At 47.9% G+C, this 23,846-nt stretch overlaps 4 protein-coding genes across 4 annotated transcripts in view; 2 read left to right on the forward strand and 2 right to left on the reverse strand.

Annotated features, from left to right (window-relative positions):
* Positions 1-38: 38 nt before the first annotated feature.
* Positions 39-14,693, reverse strand: LOC108579398. The gene is given in 13 exon segments (XM_017942924.1): positions 39-402; positions 466-1,889; positions 1,892-3,993; positions 7,471-7,652; positions 7,821-7,856; positions 7,993-8,292; positions 8,348-8,721; positions 8,785-9,141; positions 9,205-10,249; positions 10,332-10,839; positions 10,921-11,591; positions 11,667-11,785; positions 14,277-14,693. Coding segments are annotated over 12 exon segments (7,203 nt in total). The 5' UTR covers positions 11,765-11,785; positions 14,277-14,693; the 3' UTR covers positions 39-296.
* Positions 14,694-14,860: 167 nt separating this feature from the next.
* LOC108579399 (exosome component 10) lies at positions 14,861-18,082 on the forward strand. Its single transcript, XM_017942925.1, has 6 exons — positions 14,861-15,178; positions 15,266-15,511; positions 15,601-17,118; positions 17,187-17,740; positions 17,797-17,953; positions 18,026-18,082. Exons 1-6 carry the CDS (start codon positions 15,056-15,058, stop codon positions 18,080-18,082), a joined length of 2,655 nt encoding a protein of 884 aa, XP_017798414.1. The 5' UTR covers positions 14,861-15,055.
* A 541-nt stretch (positions 18,083-18,623) lies between these two features.
* On the forward strand, positions 18,624-20,360 carry LOC108579304 (phospholipase A1-like). The gene is made up of 7 exons (XM_017942810.1): positions 18,624-18,696; positions 18,817-19,103; positions 19,165-19,268; positions 19,353-19,660; positions 19,743-19,838; positions 19,911-20,156; positions 20,287-20,360. The coding sequence occupies exons 1-7, from the start codon at positions 18,624-18,626 to the stop codon at positions 20,358-20,360; spliced, it is 1,188 nt and encodes a 395-aa protein (XP_017798299.1).
* A 179-nt stretch (positions 20,361-20,539) lies between these two features.
* The window catches only part of LOC108579422, a 6,816-nt gene continuing 3,509 nt past the window's right edge, over positions 20,540-23,846 (reverse strand). Inside the window, exons 3-9 of the mRNA XM_017942952.1 lie at positions 23,140-23,228; positions 22,979-23,058; positions 22,788-22,912; positions 22,238-22,705; positions 21,829-22,158; positions 21,603-21,755; positions 20,540-21,540 (exon numbers count right to left, since the gene is read on the reverse strand). Of these exons, the coding sequence (XP_017798441.1) occupies positions 21,121-21,540; positions 21,603-21,755; positions 21,829-22,158; positions 22,238-22,705; positions 22,788-22,912; positions 22,979-23,058; positions 23,140-23,228 (1,665 nt within the window). The 3' untranslated portion in view covers positions 20,540-21,120. The remainder of the gene's footprint in view (positions 21,541-21,602; positions 21,756-21,828; positions 22,159-22,237; positions 22,706-22,787; positions 22,913-22,978; positions 23,059-23,139; positions 23,229-23,846) is intronic.

Consider the following 23,846-nt stretch of genomic DNA (forward strand, 5'->3'; position numbering starts at 1 on the left):
ATAGGAGTAGATACGACGCAAAGGTCTTTGGTACACAGTTGGGGGGCAGTTTCGGCGAAACCTTCTATCGATTAAATTACACAACAGACTAGAAGAAGACGTGGGGAATCGGTTTGGTATAGTTTCGCTGCCAGTTCTAAATCTGCTTGAAAGATCTCGAGGTTTCATTTTGGCAGTTGATTAGGCTGTATAGGTCGGCGGTATCGTTCGTTGGACACGATCGCATGTCCATCCACGTTCGGCGGTGGACGTGACAGGGAACGCGCGGCAATGATAATAATAAAACGAGAAGTAAATTAACTACGATCGGGTGGAGAGATGGCGATGGCGGTGGCAGCGGTCGTCTCCGTGCACGCAGTCGGAGCCGAGTGTCGCGTTTCGCTGACGCGATCGCCTTTGCTCCTGAAAATCCAAAGATAGATCATGTTACGGTTAGGTTGTTCTCACCAGGAAGATTTCGAGTACCTTCTCCGTTCCGTCGCGTCGTCGTGGTGGTGGTCGCAAGCACCACCGTTAGCTGAAGGTTCGAGCATCGACGAATCTTCCGACGCGTAAGCCTTCCGTTTGGCGGCACTCGAGTGCAGCTCCGTGTTCCCGTTGTAGTAACCATTTTCGTACCTGTTCAAATAATCCGCGGACATGGGCGATCTCCTAGCTGGCAAGTAGTCTCCGGTGCTCGGAGCTAGCAGCTCCTCGTAATACTCGACGGTCCCGTACTTTCGCGGTAGAGAGCCGAGACCGGTTAAATCCGGGTCCGCGGTGAAATCAACGCTGTGGTACCTCGTCCTGGACGGGGGAAGGTCGAAGGTCGGCGATCTCAGGTACCTCCTGAGCGGATCGAAAGAGGAGGAAAGAGAAAGGTGGCCGGTAGGTGACTTTAAATCGGCGATGTCGGAATAGCGACTCCCTCGATCGAGAGATCGGTGGCGGAGGATCGGGCTGCTGTCGTCTCCGTACAAGCTGTACGAGGAGCTGTTTCTCTCGACCGAGTGCCTCGCGGGCTTGGAGGGTAACCCGTAGCCAGCGGCGGTGCTACCGTATCTGCTTCGATCCCGATGCCCGCTGAAGCTGAACTTTCGCGGCAAGGTCGTGCTAGTGGACAAGGCGAGGCCCGGCGGTGGCGTGGTCAAGGACGGTCTTCGCCTGTCGTTGAACCGCGAGTAGAAGCTTCGTCTGCGTATCCTGTCGATCACCGACTCGGGATTGTCGTTTCTGGCGAAGAGGGAACGCGAAGGGGAGGTAGGCGAGTGCAAATCAGGCCTGGCGTGGCTCAATTCCGCCGAGCTGACCGACCACGAGTCGAAACTCTCGGGCGGCTCGTCCGTGGGGGAGAGTAGGTCAGGAGGTGGTTGCTCGATCGCCTCTTCGACCGCCTCTTCGGCGGTCGCCGCCGCCGCGGCCGCCGCCGCGTGGCTTTCGATCAGTCTGGCGCACTCGGTTACCTCTCTCTTCAATTCGGCCACGTCTTTGGCGCGCAGAGCTTTGTCGATGGTTATCTTGTTGCCGGTGATGCTGGCGCGGTGAAGCTCGTCGGGTACGTTCTCGTTCGGGGGCGTAGGCTTCGGCGAATCGGATTTCGGGGAGTCCTTCTTGGGCGTGGTATTCCTGAAGGAGTGCTGCGGTATCTTGGAGAGGTCGAGCTTCAGGCTGCTTCTGTTCGCTCGCTGAGATTCTTGACTCTTGTTCGCTTGCGACTCGAGCCCGTTCTCCTTCGGTTTCCCTGCAGCGGGGACAGGTTCCGGGCTCTTCTCCATCTTTTTCTTCGTTCGCGTTTTCACACACTTTCCTTTCTCCTCCGGCGTCGGTTTGTTGCCGTCGGTATTATTGGCGTCGCTCGATCTCTTCGTAATCTTCTTCACCGCTCGTACGATTTTACCAATTTCCTCGTCTTCTTCTCGGCCGCGTCTTCGGGTTTACTCGGCTCCGCGGACGAGCCGTTCTCCACCGACGACTTGCTCGCCTTTTTCACTTTGCTCGTTGATTTTCCGCCGGAAAATACCTTCTCGTTCTCCTTCGCAACAAACGCTCTGTCCGGCGTCCTCTTCACGTCGCCGCCCGTCGTTGGTTGCTTCCGCGTGGTCTTGGAGTCGACGTTGCCGAGTTTTGTCGGTATTCGGCTTCCAACGGTAGGGGAGATCGCGTCCTCCGAACCGGCGTGCGACTCTGCCGATTTCGTAGGGCTCCTTTTCAGTTTGCCGAGAATCGCGGTTTGCGAGCGTGTCCCGTTCGCCAACTGTTTCGTATCCGCGGCCTTGAACAAACCTAAAACGGAAGAGACTCTGCTCTTCGAGGAGCTCTGGCTTGGCTTCTTCGGCGAGGACAGATCTTCGACGCTGGAAGCCCTTTTGGCCGCAGCGCGTTCCTTCGAGCAGGGGGAACAGACGACGGGAGGCGCGGATCGTTCCCTCCCGTTCGCCTTTTCCTCCTCCGTCGACTGCTCGTCGTTCGACGATCGAAGCCTCTCGAGCTTCTTCTCCAACGAATGCAGGAAGCCGTTTCGCGAGCCCTCTTCCCCGTTCACCGTCTCCGCCTTCGATTTCTCCTCCTCCGAGTCTACCCGGTCCCTCTTCAGAGAATTGATCTCGTTCTTCAGCTCCTTCTCCCGTTGCTCTTCCCTGTCATCCGTTCCCTCCGTCGCCGCTGCCTTGTTCTCCGTTTTCCGACGAATAAATCGAGATTTCCGTCGCTCGTTCTCCGCGGCTTTCTGCGCCTCTTTCTCCTTCACGTATCGACTCTCCTCCCTGGGCGTGTCGAAGAAGTCCGGCCGTAGAAATCGCGATATCCGACGTTGCTTCGTCTTCTCCTTCTCCTTCTCCTCCTTGGAATCGTTGTCGCGGCTCGTCGCGGTCTTGAACAACTTGCTCAGCAGCGATTTCTCCGGAGTGAGAGCTCGCGCGGCGAAAACGGCGGCGTGTTGCGAGCCCGCGTACGACTTCCTGCGATCCCCGCCGGTGCTCGTCGGATGGTCAACTCTGGTCAACGATCCCGAACGTAGTCTTAGGCTGGGGATGCAGCTTCGCCTCTTGGAGACGTTCGAAGCGCCGCTGGCCGTCGTCTCGGCGATCGAGATCAACGAGCGTTTGTCGCATTTGTCCGTGTCCCGGTAGCTCGAGGTCAAATTCGGATCGAATTTCCCGACGGACGGCGGTCCTAGATTCTTCAGCTTGGACTCTTTGATGAGATTTTCCGCGGCCAGCAATCTGTCCTCGAAGTTCCTGGACTTGTAGTCGACTATGTTCGAGGAGGATTCGGTGGGCGAAGTTTCGTAGGACTTTGCGGACAAGCTGGAAGTCACGTCCAAGAGATTGGTGTTGGAGTCGCAAACGGAGGCGGACGTGCACTCCGAGACGGTCTCGCTTCTGTCGTTCAACGCGTCGTCCGTAGTCTCTTCTTGGATCTTCTCCGCTCTGTACGAACGGAAACTGTCCTTTCGAAGTTTGCTCGCGCTGGCACGGGACGGCGATTCCTTGTACCACCTGGCCAGAGAGGTGGAGGTTTCTCTGGGGTAGGCAGAGAAGTTGGCGAGTTGGTAGTCGCGAAAGTAGGATGATTCGCCGTCGCCGTCGCCGTCCGCGTCCGCGTCCTCGTCGTTTGCGCGATCCTCGAAGAGGCTGACGGTCCGCCTAGGAGAGCGGCGCGATCTGTTGGCGCCGGCGGCGAGGGAGGACGCCTCGAGCAAGCTGTTGGCTCTCCTGATGATCGGCCTGTTGTTCGGAGAAGATCGAGCCTTGTACTCGGTCTGATCGGACACGGTCGAGATGGAGGAGCGATCGACGGCCTCGGACGCGTCCAGGGAAGCAGCGGCGTTCGCCTCCCTGGCGGCGGTCTCGTAGGACGCGGAAGGCGATCTCGTCAAAGATCGCCTGGTTTGCTCGATCAACGTTCTGCTCAGCCGTCTGGCCAAGCTCGGCGTGAAATTTTGCTCTAACGACTCCTGCGTTTCGTTTCTTACTCGCGTCGGCTCCGCTTCTACGTCTTTGCGTGCTACTTTATCTGAAAACAAAGCGCTCAAGATAACGTCTAACGCGGGAATACGCGAAAAGGAATTTCGCAGCGGCGTGTGTCTTGTCGTTATCGTATCTTGTTATAGACGGGAAGCGGATAAAATTGTACTCTGGTATACTCGGTATTTACACTCCTTTATTTTCTACATACATGAGACTTCTCCTTTCTTTCTTAGAAAATTTCGCGAAAAATTGATAAATAAGTGGTGGTAATCGGCGATCACGCTGAACGATCAACGACTTTGCCCCGTCTCTGTGTGTGTGTGTGTGTGAAGCTTCTCGAACGAAAGAAAAGATTGGAGAAAAGAAGAAATAACGCACGAGTGTGGAAAGAAAGAAGGGAAATAAAGTGGAGAGAAGCGGGGAAAAGCGTCGATGGTTACCGGTATAGCGACGCCCCTTTTCAACAACTGCACGTCGACGAAAACGTTACGGTACTTACGTACTTGCGTACGCAGTCACACAATGGCACAGACACGCGCACAGTCACGCAACGGCACATACATACGTGTACATGTGTCTCGACGTAAATTATCAAGTGCATACTCGTCGAAGGATCAGGTGCAAATAAAAGAGGCTTGGCTATATTGCGTACGGAAATAAATACGTATGATCTTAGGTATCTAAATCACAACGCGTCAGACGTGTAAACTTAAGTGAAGAGTAATGCAGTGTACAATATTAAATACAATATAGTAGCATTATCAAAGCATGCTGAGACAATGTAAAAGTAATAAAACGCTGTTATTTAAACTCTGAAAAACACAACAAATATCAGCCATCTCAAACAAGGGTTAGCTCCATCGGCTTTCGTCCTGGTAGGTATACGATTTCTCGAGACACCTTCTCTCTCGATGCTGCGAGTCTTTCTCTCGTTTCTCATTTCTCGACGAACACGCGACAGCGACAGCGACAACGACAACGACAACGACAACGACAACGACAACGACAACGACAACGACAACGACAACGACAACGACAACGACAACGACAACGACAACGACAACGACAACGACAACGACAACGACAACGACAACGACAACGACAACGACAACGACCACAATTACCACGATCATCGTCGTATCCGAGCTTCGCTTCTTCGATGACTGTCTCGCAGTTCTCGAGATTTCGTATTAGGAGCAACCTGATTCGCGGAATTCACTCTTTTCTCCTTTACTTTACTTTCCTTCGCTGTAATATATCTCGGTGTTACACGCGCGGGATTACAGGTCGGGGAGCTCGAGTACGCTCGAACCCCTTGTGTCGCGGGTGCCGTTTCCTCCTTCGTTTCCGTTTCACGCGGCGCGACGCGACACGAACGCGGACGCGAAACAGGTTTCAGCGGGCCTGGTGATGGTGGTGGTGGTGGTGATAGTAGTGTTGGTGTTGGTGGTAGTACATATATCGTCCTTAGCGAATACGATTACAAAGTCCGGTTCGCAAAGTGTGGTGGCGCAAGGCGATCGAGCGATCGAGCGATCGAGCGACAACAGCGACGATTAAGAAGAACAGAGAGTAGCATTCGAGCGACGGTGAGAAGATGAAAGGTGTCGACCACGCCAGATAGAATTGTGTAGCATAGTACCTAACTTGGTTTGCCTACTGGGGATTACCGTCAGCCCGCCTACGTAGAGTCACTCGCACGGTCGCTGCAACAACCGTCAGAAAAGACCGTCAATCACACCTATTTCACACGGTATATTTTCGATGATCGTCCGCAGCGAAGAACGATGCCAGCTGCCTTCCTCGCCCTCCCAATCCCGATCCGGGACAAACTTGTTGTTATGCTCGTTGGGTGGAAAACTAAAGGATTCGAATCTATGTACGATACAACCCTGATCTGAACGTTAGCGAGCGAGTACGAAAAACAATTCTCGAGAGCTTCTGGCATCCTCCTTTCGATCCAAATGCGTACTTTTCTTACAACGCGAATCGGCGTGTCAAACTAGCAAATTTTTCTGCTCGTTCGTATCTCGGGGAAGAGAAATTCTGTTGTTCGAGACGAATTTTTTAGCGACGAACCACGTAGGTATAACAGGTGTCTGTAATCACCGGTGACGATAACTCCTCGTCGCTGATTGAAGAGTCGACGATAGACGTGTGCGTGTGCGTGTGCGTGTGCGTGTGCGTGTGAAGTAGATGCGTGAACTTTGATTAAAGATGGATTCTATCATTGGACAGTATAGAACTGCATTTCCTCGTGTATTCGTGTATATATGGATCACGTGTGCAATCATGCTGTAAACTTTAGTGTACACTGAATAAATTAAAGAAGAAAAATGCTTCTCGTGTTAATGGGATAACGTGTAAATCAACAACAACAACAGTGCAACTTGCTACTACTGCGTATTACGAGGTTTCATGTTAGGCAAAGTACGAGTCACGTCTGTGAGTAAGCTCAATGCTCAAACTTCTCCGATTGATCGATCGTTCAACAGCTTCAACTTGATTTGTTTCGAAAAACGAGAAGAGGAAGAAGAAGAAGAGAAAAAATGAGGAAAATAGGCAGGTGTGGGACATCGTACAGACATGCTCTTATGGAAGGACGCGCTACCGAACGCGCTCGTGATCAAAGTCTGACAAGGACCGTCTGAAAATTACCGAAACGTTTACCCACCTGTGCCAAACATGAACCGTATACATATGTACTTTAAATGAGGTTAGTATTAAAAGTTGCAAAAACATCGTCAGGCAATAACATCGGAAAAAGTAACTTGACGGGGATGGGTTGATACGAGAGAGAAAGGGGAGAAAAGAGATAGAGTACGAGAGCGAAAAGTAAAAATATACATACATACGTACATACGCTACTGTTCCTACGTATTTGCTCGTTGGTAATTTAACAAATGACCTGGTCTTGTTGAAAAGAAATATGGAGAAAGTTGGAAATACGTAGGAGCGGTAGCGTACATGTATAATAGAGAGCGAGAGAGAGAGAGAGAGAGAGAGAGAGAGCGAGGTAAGTCGGTAAAAGTAGAGAAAGAAGATGTGCTCTGTCTATCAACGACTCGACAACAGCTAGGTACTAGGAGATGCATACTGAATGCCATTCGGCATTTTCTCCCATGTCTTATGATTTCAACCAGTGACAAAAAATAGCAAGGTTCGCCGTATCGCGCCCAACTTGGCAGAAGCTCCGTTAAATCCTTCTCGACGAGAATCGAAATATCAGCTCTGTCTCTGTAAGAACTGGAGCTGTGTAGAAACGAAAGTTGCGAGAAAATTTTGCCACTGGATCGAATCCCGTCGTGTGTGTGTGTGTGTGCGTGCGTGAACCGTTTGCGATCCGGCGATCGAACGAATCTCGAACGTTGTTGCTCCGAATCTGAGGAAGACCGCGGAGAGAAGGTGATCGCGGAACGCAAAAGGTTCACTTTTCGTTGGATATGAACGTTTCGTTTTTGCAGTTTGACACGGTTGTTTCACGGTAAATTCACGGTAGAACAATCGCTGGACACTCTCTTACCTCTTGGTAAAGTGTTGCTGCCGATATCGAACACCGTTTCCCTCGACGACGGTGTAGCACCACCACCGTGCGATCCTGGACTGTTCGGGGTGGTAGGGTTCGACGAGTTCACGGAGTCTTTCCTCGAGAACACGTCGCCTTCGCGGCTCAGCGAATGCCTGAACTGAGACTCCGACAATCGCCTAAGTTCGTGAAACAGACAAACAAACCGTTCACGTGATTTTTCACCGAGGTTACGAGCTTTCGAGCTTTCGACTCTACGCTACAGACGGGTAAAATCGCGACAGATGCGAACGTTATCGCGCAACGTTCCTACGTTGTTCTAAAGTTGGTATAACAATGGGACTCACGTAGTGACGGTCCTCGTTTCGACGTATGTCTGGTAGCTTGCACAAACAAGCGTTAAATCGTTGTCATTAAATAGTAAATAACAGAAGGAAACGTTGACAGATTGAAAACCCTGGGTAGAGAACCCCGCAGAGCGAGGAGAGAGGGGCACAACAGGGCTATGAGGCGAATTACCTCGACAACGGTTTATTCAAGCCCCAAAAAGCTTGGGACGAATTGGATCCTAGTCTTCCGAAGAGTCGGGAACTCGGGAAGCCGGTGGTGGTGCGGTTGTCGTCGACGTTCAGCCTCTGTGTCAAGCTTCGCACTCTGGACAACAGCGTGGAGAAGAGATTCTCCGCGGTGAGCAATTCGAATCCGTCGTCGTCGTCGTCCTCGCCGGAAGACAAGCTGTCCGCGTGTTCCGGCGGTTGCCTTGACGGTCGAGAACTTCTCAGCCGATGCATGTGCCGTTGCAACAGATCCTCGCTGTCCCTGAGAATCGTGTGAACGTTTATAGACGAAAGGGTTTACAAGGCGGGCTGTTTACCTGTGCAACGAAGAGAACGGAGATTCGTCTTCGCTGGCGTCCGATAGAAGAGAACTCATTCGTCGCGGTCTGCCGAATCTAGATCGCGGGGCGTTCGTGCTGGTCGGCGTGCTACCAGTTTTGCTTTCAGGCTCGGCGCTACCCGACCGAGGGGTAACGTACCCGCCGCCTTCCATGGCTATCGGAATTATGTATTCGCGAGGACTCTTTCTGATCGGCTCGGGACCAACGGTCGAGCCGAGAGCGCTGTCCGTGTCCGAATCTGCGGTCGACTGGCGGGACAACGATCCCGATCGCTGCGAAACCGATCGCTGAGGCATCGGCGGTGGCTTAGCCGGCGGCGGTGTCGACGAGTGTCGATGGTCCGATTCCACCTGTAACAAGTTCACGATTACGGATAACGACGATAGAGATTAACCACGTGGGAGAGATCCTACTTGAATCGGTATTATCCTCTCCTTCGGTGTAACGTTCCTCGGTCTGGTTTCCGGCTCCAAACTCGAGCTTCGACTCGCTTGCGGTACAGCTGCAGCGACCGGAAACGCCACTTCCGAGCGTTGCGTCCGCAGCTTCTGCGGTTGAAACGCGTCGATCTTCGCCTCCACTTCGGACTTGAACGCCACCGGAGCTTTCCCCGGAGATTTCATACCCGAGAGAGAAATTTCCGCTTTGCTGGTCTTTCGTGGTCTAGGAAGGGTGGCGCTCTTCAGAGTAATTTCCATTTTGCTGGACATCTTCGGCTCCTCCAGCTGCGTATCGTCGTCGATGGTAGACGCCTCGGAGGTAACGGCAGCCTAGAAATAGGAGAGGAAGAACATATCTCGTCGAGTACATGAGAAGGATTACGTCGAGCTTACCGTTGCCTCTTTCTCCATGTCTGTCGGTTTTTCGTCGAAGGGGAACTTTGTTTGAACGGGCGTGGAGACGGAGACCGTGGCGGAGCGCAGATCGTTCGCTCCAACCGGTATCTTCAACGGAAGTTTCTTCGGTTCTTGACTGGACGGCGAGATCGGTGGCGATCCGTTTATCCTCCTCTGCATGGGCGGCTTTCCGATGGCCCCGGTTATTATATCGACGGCTCGTTTCTTCGCAGCCTCCTCCTCCTCCTCCTCCTCCTCCTCCTCCTCCGTTTTCTTCTTCTCGTCTTCCTCTTCCTCGTTACGAACCGATTGCTTCGACGCGTCGTTCCTCTTCGCATCCGCGGTTGGAACGTCGATGATCATCTTGGCCGCGGTCGGTTTCGCGGGCGGAGGTGTATTTACGGAGGAGAGACTGGCTTTTCTCTCGAACACACGCTTCGCTCCTCCCACGTTCACACCGGGTATAAAGATTTTCTTCGGCTTCTCGTTTTCCACGGCCGACGCCAACTGATTGAACTTCTCCGCGGTCTCGAATATCTTGGATCGCCTCCTTTCGAAGGAGGTCCTCGCCGCTGGAACGTCCCGCGACTCGTTCGGCAGCTCCGAGTCGAGAGAGAGCGCCTTCTCTTTCAACTTTTTGAATTCTCTTTGAGTCGCCTCCAAGTTGATCGTCTCTTGGCTGTCGCTTCCAACGATCGCTTCTTCGCGCGTTCCTTCGAGGTTGGAAAGAGCGGCAGCTGTGGACGATCGATCGGCAGTCTCCAACGATCTCGACGGTTCGCCGTCCAACGAGGAGGATTTCTGCTGATGGTCGGCTCGCGGTCGATCTTCTGGGGTTTGCTCCCGTTCCACCGGTGCCACCGGTGTTTTGCTTCGCTCTTTGCTCGGCGACTTCTCGATGCATTCTTTGATCAGCTCCAAACAGGCCGCCGAAGATTCGATCCTGTTCATGTCGAGGGTCTTGCTGGTAGGAAGAGATACGGTGGGATCCACTTCCATAGCTTCCTCCGTGATCGAGTTTGGAATCGGAGCCGAGTGGTGCCTAGAACGGAGGAGAGAACGGGGGTTGGTTGGTTGGTTGGTTTTTTCTTTCGACGTTACAGAGAAATTACAGAGGATCTTACCTGGAAGCGGACTTGTACGCTCTGGCCTCCCTCTCGTCCGGCCGCTCTTTCCTACGCGATCGTTCCTTCCTCTTTGCGCCGGCGGCAGCCGTCTCGTCCATCGACGGCGTCGTCTCCAACTTCCTCTTGGCCTCTCCTCCGCCGGTCGGCGGCTCCTCGTCGAGTAACTCTCTGATCCGCCTATCGGAACTGTTCCGATCCAACTCCATCAGACTACCGACAGAGTGGCACCTGGTAGGTACCAGAGCTTCGGAAGAGACGTTGTTCGCTACGTCTCCGGCGGTGGGTTGCTGGTCGCCGACGACCAACTTCTCCGCGCTGGCGGATTGCGGTACCAGAGAGAGCAGCAGATCCAATCGCACGGGAGTTTGAGCGGCCAGCTCTTCGGCGATGTCCAGACAATTCTGCTCGTAGCCCTCGTTCACCCACCAGTGGGTGCAAATCCTCTCGATGTCGGCTCGTCTGCCGGGGCAAACGGTGAGCATGTCTTTGATAAGGGGAGAAGCGGCTGTAAGGAAAAATGGGATACGATCCCGTTACAGAAGCAGAACGAGAGGAGAGGAGAACGGAGGAAAACGGTGATACATACGCGAGGGTTTCTTCGGTTCGAAGTAATCCGACTGCGAGATCTGTTTGACTAGTCGCTTGAAATTGGAGCCGTCGAAGGGCATGGCGCCGTAAACGAGGGTGTAGAGTAGAACGCCCAAGCTCCAGCAGTCGACCTCGGGACCGTGATAAGGAGTACCCTTGACGATCTCGGGACTAGCGTAAAGCGGGCTGCCGCAGAACGTGTTCAAGAGGCGTTGCTCGTCGAACACATTCGACAGGCCGAAATCGGCGATCTTGGCGTTCCCCAGTTGATCCAGTAAAATGTTCTCGAGCTTCAAGTCCCGGTGGCAGATCTTGTGCTTGTGACAGTAGAAGACGGCGGTGGCGATCTGACGAAATATTCGACGAGCCTCGTGCTCGGTCAACACTTTGCGCTCGCTCAAGTAATCGTACAGCTCGCCACCGGCCGCGTACTCCATTACCAGCACCATCTTTTCTCTGTTTTCGAACACTTCGTATATGTGGATAATGTTCGGATGCTGGACGCTGGACATTATCTGGATCTCCCTTCGTATCCTGATCAGATCGGCCTCCGTCTCTATCTTGCATTTCTTGATGGTCTTTATCGCGACCTCCTGCCCGGTCTCCTTGTTGATTCCTAGTTGAACTTTGCCGTAAGTACCTTGACCGAGCTTCTTGATGATGTCGAACCTGCGCGGAGTAATAGTCGAGCGAATGGGTTGGCGCGCGTACAAACGGTTCCGTTTCCCGCGCTTCGTACCCTACCTTTGCTTCAGCTTCCGTTTGTGATTGTGAAGTCGTACCCCGGCCGTGCTCTCCATTCCTCCCATAATGTTATGTATGCTCGCCTCGCCGACCACCATTTTCCCTTATTTCCCTTCGATCTGAAAAGAAAGCGTTCCGGTGCATCGTTAGCGGCGCGGCGATCCTTTCGCGAAACGCGTGATCCTTTTTTCCAAGGTTTTTCCAAGGTGGTGGGCCCCACGGACGAAATGCGGTGAGTTTATTTTCGGTGCCGAGACGTCCTCCCGCCGCCCCGGCCCCTTTCCCCTGCACCGCCAACCGAATCGCGATCCCATCCTCCTCCCGGTCTACGCGAGAACGCGACCGTCATCTCTCGATTTCTACCGAGACCAAGGATATGCCTACTACTGTCTGGGTTAACTATTAATGCCTCTCCCAACGCTTCTCCTTTCCTTTTTCCTTTCCGCGTCGCCTCTCTCTCTCACTCTCTCTCTCTCCCTCCCTTCCTTCCTCCCTCCCTCTCTCCCTTCCTCCCGCCCTCCCGCTGTTCAGGCTCCGTTTTCAGACGCACGGTGAGTAACCCCAGCGCGCGCATCTGCGAACGAACGATAAACGATAGCTCGACGATCGGCTACGACACGTGCGCGTACAAAATCGCTCTCTCTACTCGCTACTCGATCGCGGTGCGTTTCGATATTTTTAGCGGGCACGTAGACCCGCCGCCGCGTGGGCAGACCAGCTTCGGGGCTCATGTCCCAATGACTTCCATTTCCGCGCCAGTTTATATCTACCGACTTTCCTTTCCCCCTCCCCCCCACCCTCCGACCAAATACACCATACTTTTTCCACTTTCGGTCAGAGAAGGAAAACCAACTGAAAACATTTGGTCGGCGAACAATTTCGATGCAATGCACGTAGGAACCAAGTAGCCAGGTCGTGATAATTTTTACCTCCTATTTATAGACAGAGTCTAAAATACTACTGTCAACGCGAAGTCTGAAAGAACGCGAGATAAATCCGACCGAGCAATTAGAAATAAACGTGCGGTCGATCGTGTAACGGACCGATTGCTTGCACCTTCGAAAAACAACGTGTCCACCTCGTACTTTTTTTTCTACCTTTCTCTTTTGCCCTTTGCGCGAGACGTGACGCGGCGCGACGACATGCGTTGAAGTGATACACGCGCGCGCGAACAAGAGAGGGTCGACGCGCGAAAGCGCCATTTGGCAGCGATCGCTCGGCAAAATTGGCCAACTTCGATTCTCGCCTGGAATCATCGACGGACGAACCAAAAGATCAAGCAGCGGGCGCGCCTGCCCCCCTTTCTAGTTCCTCTTCGAACTCTATTTCACCCTGTCCATTTAATTCCCATTTCAAAGGTAAAGGAATATGTACACACGGTCGAGAAAGCAGCGCGGAAATGCTGCTGATTCTCCAAAGTGTCCCCGGTACGTAAGTACGTCAACTGCTTATCGGGCCGAAGGATGTCGTTCGAACGTGACGTCATTCGCTCACTTCTATGGTATCTCGTGATTCACGTATTATTATTAAAACCCTTGTGATTCCACGGAACGACCCGCGTTGCATACATGAATGAACCTCTGTACGTCCGTCGTGGGTGATCGTACGCGTGGATCGCAATTTCTCGCGACAAAAGTTTGAGTCACGAACAATTAATAGACTACGCGCTCGGTGAATTTCATTCGCGACCATCTGGATCTATGCTATTTCAGCCGACGCGAATGTTTCACGGTATTACGTTAAGCCTGCTTGAAACAAAAAGAGGCGAAGCGATAATCTTGCGATTTGAAACGTAACGATATTCGGGCTATATTCGGGCGATATTCACCCGAGCAAACGGAGAATTTCGACGCGCGTAAAACGTTGCTACGAAGAACGTTCGCGAAAGAACGTTACTTTCGTCGGCGAAATTCTAAGGTCACGACCGGAATCGAGTATATGTACCATGTGTCCAACTCTACGGCGAAACTCGACGTAAATATTGACGGTGAAGCAAAATTCAGACGATACATGCGGTGAGGTGGGGTGGGGCGGGCGACTGGGGGGGAAGGGAGATTTCTACGATTGGTAAATTCTCCTTTTCCGATTATCGGTTGAATAAAATCTGTGTCATTTTGTGTGTGTGTGTGTGTCCGCGCGCGCGCGCGCGCGAACGTATCTGTGCACAGTATGCAACTAAAGCGCGTAACACGGTATGTAGGTTCCTATCGATAAAAATAGCATTCTGATATTTCGAACAGTTCTTTCGGAACATCCGCTAATTGTTTCGGCCGTTGACGCTTATCGTTCGCGATATCCGAGGAGGAACGGTTCATTGGACGTTATTCCACGATAATACGGTACGTTCTAACGAGACAACGGCGACCAACGCATCGACGAAGATGACCACGATGGAGAGGGCATCGACGACGTCGACGACGTCGAGAACCCTCCTTGCTCGTTCTTGAGTAATCGAAAACGCCCACGATGGAAAATCGACGGCACGTCGTAACGTTCCTTTATTCAGGGTGGACGTCCGTTCTTCGCACTCGTACAAGTCGATGGAACAAACGAACGCTCTGAATGAGAATCGACACTCGGGTACAGTCTAAAAATAGCCAGAATTTCTACCTTACAGTGAACTCTGGAGCCAAATTATCCTCTTTTGCGGCTGCTATCCGCTCCCGGGGAACTAAGGAAAGATACACTATTTACACTGTTATTAGCGTCTGTATGGTGTACCCGATCACTAAGTCTCTACGACTTTCGGATTTTCCTTAGAGATCGCGCACGTTCTCCGTTTCCACTTCATTTTACCAGACATTTTTCGTCTGACGATACCGCACACAGCTCACGCGCTGCCACCATCTTTATTTACTAATTTTGGACTTGAACGCTGAGAACGGGCAATGAATAGATTATACCGACACTACCGCCATCTTTCGACGTCATTTTCTACACCGCAAGCGTGTACACTTTTAAACAGCTTTTCCTATTTTCCCTCTGATTACATCTTTTACGACGCCTGATATTCCATCAAATGTATCGTGCCCGATATCGATACACACCTATCGAATCGTACAAACGGTATTGTACAAATTTCATATATCCAAGCTACAATACATATATGTACATGTATAGTACTTGCCAAAGTTATCTAACACGAATATGTATATATATGTATATGTATATATAGTAAATACGTAAGAGTAACGAAGAAAACTCTTTTCTATACTTTGTTCCTGCTTACTCTGCGATACTACATTCGTATGATAACGATACACAGCGTGGTACGTGAAGTAGCTTATGTTCGCAAAAGAAGCTAGTGGATCGTAAATTTATGTGTTTCTCCCAACCATTCCGAAGAATTTTCAAAGGAAACGAAAGAGCAACGGTTCGTAGTTGATAGTATGGATCCTACGGAAGATTGGAGTGGCAATTGCCAAGTGCTAGAGAATCAAACGCAAGAAAGTCAGACTGAACAAGTTAACCAAGTCGTGCCCGGATACACGAATTTTGCCGATTACGTTCAGGTATGACGAATATCGGATATTTTCTTCGCTTTCTCCTCAAATCTGCCAAGGGAATAAATGATGCTGAACGATTTTATACTATTTTAGGAAGCGTTCGATGTCATAAGGCTTGGGATCAAAGCTGCCAATAATTTACCAACTGGTTCAAATTTCAATTATTATTCCTGTTTCCCCAGTTTTCTCCGTGCCAAGGATGAAAATATACAAATGTTGTTAAACGTTATGCAAAATGTGTTAGGAACGGCCAATGTTACGAACAAAATTTCCAATCGTGACGAAGAAGAAATATTTGACCTTTTGTTGGAAGCGAACGATGGGCTTTTGGATCGAGCTGTAAGTTTTTCTCCAAATATTACGAATATACACGATTTTCCGCCACTTTTATTCCCTTCCATATTAATACGAAATCTTTCGTAATGCAGAATGCGTTAATGGACGTAGAATCTGGCGTCACAAAACCCTCGGAAGTAGAGTTAGTGGTGACACATGCGAAGAAACAACTGATTAATGGTAGTTGGAACAACCAAGTTCATAAACCGTCGCAAAACACAGATGCTGTCCAATCTGTACGTTTATTGGCAGGCAAAAATATTCAAAGACCACAGTTAACGTTCAAAGACAAAATTGACAATAGTGGGAAACCTTGGTGTCCTAGAATTAAGGATAAACCCAATTCTTTGAAACCACTAGCCATATATTTGGAGGAAGAAGAACATGGAGAAGTGTTCAGTCATCCTTATGAATATGAATTGGATTTGTTCGTAGTGCCTAATAGTCAATTGAACAAATCAAAACCGGTCAATTATAAATCTTTGGAAGACACACCGTTGGTACTGGTCAAAGATCCAGCAGATATTAAGTTGTTACTAGAGGATTTAAAACGGTACAAAGAGATTGCTGTAGATTTGGAACATCACTCTTACAGAAGTTTCCAAGGAATAACTTGTTTAATGCAAATTTCAACGGGAGACACGGATTATTTAATCGATACTTTGTCGTTACGATCCGAATTACACGAGTTAAATGAGATCTTTACCAAGCCTACCATTCTAAAAGTATTTCACGGAGCAGATTTAGACATTCAATGGCTTCAAAGAGATCTCTCTGTTTATGTGGTAAACATGTTTGATACGCACCAAGCGGCGAAACAAATGAATTTGCCGTACTTAAGTTTAGCGTATTTGTTGAAACAATATTGTAACGTAGATCCCGACAAACACTTCCAAATGGCAGATTGGCGTATAAGACCTTTGCCGGAAAAACTTCAAAAGTATGCTAGAGAGGACACCCATTATTTATTGTACATAAAGGATATTCTAAAAAACGCTCTGATAGATGCTGCCAATGGACAAGTGAATATTTTGAAAGCTGTTTACGACAGAAGTACAGAAATTTGTAAAAAGACATATGTAAAACCAGTATGGACAGAGGAGAGTTGTATGAATATGTACAGGAAAAGTAAAAAAATGTTTAACAATAAGCAACTTTATGCTTTCAAGGAGTTGCATAAGTGGAGGGATTGCGTTGCTAGAAACGAAGACGATAGTGTTGCTTACGTTTTACCGAAGCATATGCTTTTGAACATAGCTGAGACATTACCTCGTGAAATGCAAGGAATTCTGGCATGCTGTGATTCTATACCTCCCTTGGTTAGGCAGAATTTATTAAAACTGCACAAAATAATATTGAAGGCTAGAGAACAGCCACTTATTAAACCAGTTCTTGAAGATCTCAGGCAAAGATTAACGCAGAGGAGCTATGTTACAAATTCAGAAGTATGGATGTATTCTCCTCATGATATTCCCAGTGGTATGGAAGCAAGAGCTGATTTGCCGTGTTTGTTAGATGAAAACAACGCAATGGAAACATTCGTTTCAAATACCACCGTGCATGCAGTGAAGCATACCGTCACTGTGTTTGACAGCCCAAACACATCTGAGGTAAAGTGTAGATGGTAAACATCAAATGACGTTAATTAAAAGTACGTATATGTGCGTTTTTATTGCAGGATGAGGATATGGAGAAAGATGAAGGAAAAGGCGATAGGAAGAAGAAGTTCGTCTTCGTAAGTCCGTTTGAACGGTACAAACGCGTAATACCTATGGTAGCGGAAGAAGAAACGCAAGAAAGAGAAAGGCAAAAACAGGAAGAAGATAAGGAAAAAGAGAAAAAAGAGCGCTTAAATAAAGGGGAAAATGTCGAACAGAAGGATATAACCGAGAGTAGAAATAGAGTTTTGCAACATTTCAAGAAAGTTACTGAAATTGTTACAGAAAAAGGTGCGTCAACGTCGTCGCGAAAACCATCCAAAGTTCCCCTGAGCCAAATGCAGGGACGTAAAAGGAAACAAAATTCAGATATTAACGAACAAAATAAAGCGAAAAAAGGAAAAGTCGAAGACAACTTGTTAACTCCAGTTCCATCGTTAGAGGGCAGAATGACACAAGGAGTAAGACAGGGCCGAGATGAAATGGAGCGTTTGCAGGAAGAAAACGTACGAGAGAAGAATACAGCAAGAAGTCAAGAACAGGCTTCGAATAAGGGATCTATTAATTCGATGCGGTAAGTATCCTCGGGCATGTAGCCGAGAATTATTGGTAAACCGAGTTTCTTTTTAGGCCCAGACAAAAAGGAGATAGAAAACGTATAATTAAAGAATTAAATTCAAAAGGCATGATGCCATCGAAAGTATTCGATTATAAAGGCGTAGATTTCAACTCTTTCCAAGGAGGTAGTAAAAATACGCGCAATCAAGTAAACTTTGAGCAAAAGATGGTAAGAAAATATGCTTGGTTTGTTTTGTGAATTTCTGTTCAATTATCAACCTTTGACTTTTTCTATTTGTAGAAGAAGAAGAAGAAAGATAAGCCCCGAAAGAGGAACAAGAAAAAGGTAAATATATAAAGTGTAATAAATATAAATTGCAGCCTGTTAATATCTACGTAAGAGTATGTTATTTTATAACGCTCTGCCTTTTTTGTATCATGTACAAATAATATACAATACATGTTTGTGGATAGATTCTTAAGTAATGAAATTTTAACAAAATATTATATATAAACTATACGCTTCTTTCTGATGCGAGTTTTATTTTTTTCTGTTTTTCACGTTAAAAGATCTCCCGGCAAAATATTACCTAGAAAATTACGATAATTCGTAGGTGTCGAAATAAACGAAAAACGTATAATTGTTATATATAATACATAAATGTTACATATAATATTGTATCATATTATTATTCTTTGGCATTTAATAAAGAAAAAATATTTTCTCGATTTAATAAACTATTTTGAACGATCGTTTCACATGAAATTAGCGATGTAATCTGCATTATCGTTAGGTCATGACTTCAACCTTTTCTTTTGTATACTCTAATGCATAATAATACATCAAGAGGACGATCGAAGAACTGTCTTGTATTGTAACTAGAAGTTTAGTAAGAGAAATGGTGCCTTTTATAATAGTGTTTGTTAAACTGGCCTTACTCTCTGTAGTATGTAATCACGTATTAAAAGAAAGTACTTGGATAGAGACAAGTTTCGAGCATATTAGTAATAAAAATTCGTCAAATTGTCGTAGCAGCAATTTGACAGAGTTTATTTTTACACTTTCAAATTCCTCGAGTGTTGCTCGAGCAGATTCGCAATCAAATCAGGTGGATTGTTTCGGTTTGGGGAAAACCTTGGCTGCAACTTTGGAATGGTTCTTTATCAACAAACCAAATGGAACGGACGCTATGGATGTTCAGTTTCATCTCTCTTCGAGAAAACAGCGACAACGTGTTGAGGTAATGATCGGTAAACAGTTTGGTTTGGAGTGGACGGACTTTAAAATCGAACGGAGAACGGTCATAGTTGTCCATGGATTTTTATCGCACGGTCAACAGTGGTGGATTAGCGACATGGAGAAAGCATTCCTCGAATGGGTAGGTTACCATATTTTTTTTTCCACGTAGAACCGGAAAAGCATCGTTTTATTATTTTCAGGGTGATGTTAATGTCGTGGTTGTAGATTGGAATATCGGAGGTAATACTTGGAACTACTACAAAGCGGCGGTTAACACGAGAATAGTGGGCTATCGACTCGCAAGGTCTACTTTATATCATTGTTTATGTTTACGTGCGTTACGTTGATCACGCAAATTGTATCTGATAAAGTTCACTGGTTTGTGAAGATTTTTAGAACACGTAGAGAATAGAACAAGTGTCGAAGGTACTTCAAACAGCAGTAGCTGGGGACCGTTATATTTCGTGGGCCATAGTCTCGGAGCACACATTTGCGGATTTGCTGCGAAAGAGTTGAAAAGAAGGCAGAGTAAATGGAAAGTGGAAAGGATAACGGGTTTGGATCCTGCACAACCTTGTTTCAAGAGTGCCGACACCACCGTGAAACTTCACAAATCCGATGCACCCTTCGTTGACATTATACATACCAATGGTAGATTACTTTCTCAGATCGGATTAGGTTTACCTGAAACAATAGGTTGGTTAGTTTAGTATACACATACGTATAGGTAATTGAAGTTAAACCGTGAAAAGAATTTTTTTTCTTTTTGTTTTATCAGGTCACGTTGATTTTTATCCTAACGGCGGCAGAAGCCAACCTGGGTGCATAAGAACCGATGCTTCGTATTTTGAGTATTTACCTATTCCTCTTGCAGGTAATTATTTGCTGAATACGCCTTTTGTCCGAGTCTTTTGTTCGTTTTAACGAAATGCTAATTTGATTTTAGCAATTAATAGGTCTATATGCAGTCATGGACGTTCGTACGTTTACTTGACGGAATCATTGGCGTCCAATGTTAAAGGCAATTGCAGTTTCTGGGCGCATCATTGGGACTTGTCGTATCGAAATTTGTTGCAAATAGCGAAAGAATCTTGCAACAAAAGTATTTGCACCGAAATGGGCATAAACGCGATAAATTATCCTCAACGCGGAACGTTCTTTGTCGCTACTTCCAACAGTCCACCGTTTTGTAGTAAGTTAACGTCAACTGTCTTTCCGTTGCAATAACAAATAGAAACGCGTACGATTCTATTATGGTACTGCACGTATGTTTGCTTTTCCGATGTATGTACCTCGGTTGAACGGTCTTGAAATTTTTCTAGTTAACGACACACGTATACTCGACGAGGTGATAATTCAATTAGAAAAGGATTACGTGGACGAACTTGACGATTGACACGAATCAGTGGGTTGAATAGTAAGTGTATCATCGATTGATAAATAAATGTAATTTACTCGAAATTTCAATTACGTACAATATTAAAACTATCAATTAAATACAGCTAAGTACTCTATTTACAATGAAATTTCAGGAATTAAACGAGTTATTTACATGTCAGGCTATTTCATTTCATTCGCAATTGCTTCGATTGCCTAATTAAGAAACAACACCTGTCTTCCTTGTGCCCCCTTCAATTATTCTACGTATGTACGTTCACGCTCTACGATAGTGACTCCAATGGAATTTTTACTAACATAAAAACATCATATCGTATCGATACTATAAATTAGTTATAAATTATACGTAAGTAATAAAAACAGGAAAGAATATTTCGTTGTACGAATGTCTTTTTCTTCGGATTACGATTCGACGTTATTAATATTGTTGCAGCGAAAATACGAAATCGCTGATTTTTCGCACAGTCTTTACGCACGCTACATCATTGGCACTTGATTAGAAGATAACGAGATATTATATTGATCGACTACTTTTAACGAATATTTTCGCGGACTATAATGGTTTTTTGGTGCGTCGTATTTCGTACTCTTCGATGTCCGTTACCGCGAATGGAGAAATTGAACGTTCAGAATGGTCACATTCCAGTTCGAAACGTACTTTGGTTCACGGTTTTTCCACGGTTTTTCCACGGTTTTTCCACAGTTTTTCCACAGTTTTTCCTGCTTCTCCGAAACGAAGCTTTCGAGGAGTATAGAGATCAATGTATAGGTTGAACGTAAGTGGCTGGAAATATACCGGTTCGTCCTCTACACTCGCCTATCCACCAGCCGTCCGGTTGCTTTTGGTGCACCGTTATCAAGTCTCCGGGACTTAGACTGAGCTCGTCGTTTAAGTTAGCAGAGTACTGATAGATCGCTCTGCATTGCTCCGTTCCGTCGGATTTGCAAGTAGTTTCGGGAGTATCGACCTCTTGATTGTTATTGTCTTCGGAATGACTGCTGAATTCATCGAAATCGCTAAAGTCATCTTCGTCGGGTGGATTCTCGGAGTTTCCGTCGCCAGCGGTTCGATCGGCCCAGTGTCGACTTTCCGTATCGTGATCCTTGGCGAGATGGACATCTATTTCGTCTTGGTCGTCCTGAATCTCGAACGATTCGTTCTTTGCCCAAGAAGGAATCTGTAAGAAGAGTTTCCGTTTGGTTCGGTTTTGTTTGCTGTTAGAGGAACGCTAACGCTTACCTTAAGGACACTTTGCTGCAAACCCTGTTTATCTCTCGACACTAAAATATGTTCGGCCAGTGGATGTTTGCCTCGTTTGCTGCCTTCTACTTCCGCCAGCGTTCCTCCGACTTTGTACCTCGCGGCCTCTAAATACAGCAGCATAGAACGCATCTGAAAGAAGAAAGAAATGAGTTTGAAGCACTTGGAGGAAGGAGGAAGAAACCGGTGAAGGAAATGGGCGTACATGATGTAGCTTTTCCGTAACGTTTTGCGTGCTCTCGTCCGCGGCGAACGCCGGTGTTGCAACGAAAGCTCTGTGGAGAGTTTCGAGGCCCTCTCGGCCGCGCCTTTCCCGCTCCAAGTCTTGTCTGATCAGATGAAGGACTCTGACCAACGCTTGTTTCCGACGTTCCCTGTTCATCGCTAGAGTAACATGTTCAGCGTAGAAGTCTGGCAGCAGTTGCTCGGAATTGCAACCATCGTTGCTCTCCACTCTGCGTATAAGATTCTTTAAGATCTCGATGTCGTGAGAGACGTTGCAGTTACGTATAGGAGCTGCCAAACGGTCTGCACTCTATCACGAAGAGATTAAAGAGGATTAACGACGTGGTGAAAATGTTGAAAGTGAGGGAAAGGTCTGGCGACAAGCACACCTGTTGCAGACGCGGAGCTAGAGTTTGCAGGTGAGCGAGATAAACATTGGCAAGATCTTTGAGGGCGCTCAGTCGTTCCTCCTCGAGAAGTTCCATTTGCTTGGCCCCTTTCCTCATGGTGCTCTCGTACTCGAGCCTGGCTCTCTCGGCTCTCACGCTCACCGTGTAAAATTCCGTGTCCGCCCTACGGGACGAGTCTTCGGCCTTTCTCCTCCTCGCCTCGAGCTTGCTAGCCTCCTTCTCCGTCATATGATGGTTCGACGACGATTTGTTATTGCTCTGCTGGCTCTGACTGATCGATTGTAGCCTCGCCAAGTCTTGCAGCCTCTCGTTTTCTCGCGCGCTAGCGAAACTTTGTTTTTTACTTTTTATCGCCACGTTACGCCACTCGTGCAACGACTTTCCAGCTTTGTCCACGGAATTCTCGATGGTTTTCCTCGAACGTCCTTGAGCCTCTGCTACCCCTACCTACGGATATGCAAACGCCCGTTTGTTCTCAACGTTGGTGTCCTCCTACCAAAGCGAGTGTTTCGGCCAAGCGGGAACTTACTCTGAGCGGTTTGGCGAGTTGTTCGCTAAGCGTTATTCCCCATATTCTGTGGGCTTCCGCTGCAGCCTCCATTTCCTCGCCGACGCATCTCCACGCTTCGTTTACACCTCCGCTACCATTTCCACCTGCGTTGCGAAAGAAAAGAGCGGTGACGAAACGCGTGTACCGTCCAAGAATATCGAATAGAATACCTTGATCCTTCGCGCAGGCCTTGGTCAGTTTATTGCTCAGCTTGCTGAGCCCTTTGGCATAAGTGGCTTCTAATTCAGCTCTGAAAGAGGAGTGAATCAGTTGGATAGGTTGCGTTGCTAATAATTGCATTTGTTGCGAATAGGAGTAGAAGATGATTCACCTTTCGTGAAGGATCGATGCCAATTCCTTGCAGAAATCACCGCCCTGTTTCACGTACCTTCGTACATCCTCGAATCCACCTTGTCCCCCCTGCAACCAGAACCAGACTCTTCTTTTTCTACTTTCCACGTGAAACACCTGGAACCAGCTCGTTCAACGGTTGAATATACTCGGTCGTAATACTCGAGGGGAATGAGAATAGCGGTAACCACGCATCGGAAGTTATCACGATTTCTTTTCACGATAGCAAAGGAAGCTTTACGTGTACCGTCTTTAGTGCGGGCACGTGGGCGTGCAAGCGTTTCTTCATAGGTAAGTACTTAGACGCAAACAAATGTGTATGTAGTTGCCTACTGACAGTAAGAGAGTGATTAATAGAATCAATTTGCCACGCTAGCAGGGATCTTGTTACGCGTGTAAACGATTCTTGGACGACACACTTTCTCCAATGGGATTCGTTTATTTCTTTCCGAAAACTGGTTTATCGGTAATCGTAACACGACAGAGGGACAGAGGGCAGAGATAGGAGACGTCTTGGCGAGGATAGAAAATTGAAAACCGGTGTCTCGTACCCTGAATTATTTTTCTCGCCCGGTGACCAGATGGAAGAAAAGGTATCGGAAATGTCGTTGATTCAACCTTTCGACGGTGAAATTCATTTTTCTAAACGCCCCCCCCCCCCCCCCCCTCCCTCTCTCTCTCTCCCCC

Source organism: Habropoda laboriosa, unplaced genomic scaffold, assembly GCF_001263275.1.
Source record: "Habropoda laboriosa isolate 0110345459 unplaced genomic scaffold, ASM126327v1 scaffold76, whole genome shotgun sequence".
NCBI lineage: Eukaryota > Metazoa > Arthropoda > Insecta > Hymenoptera > Apidae > Habropoda > Habropoda laboriosa.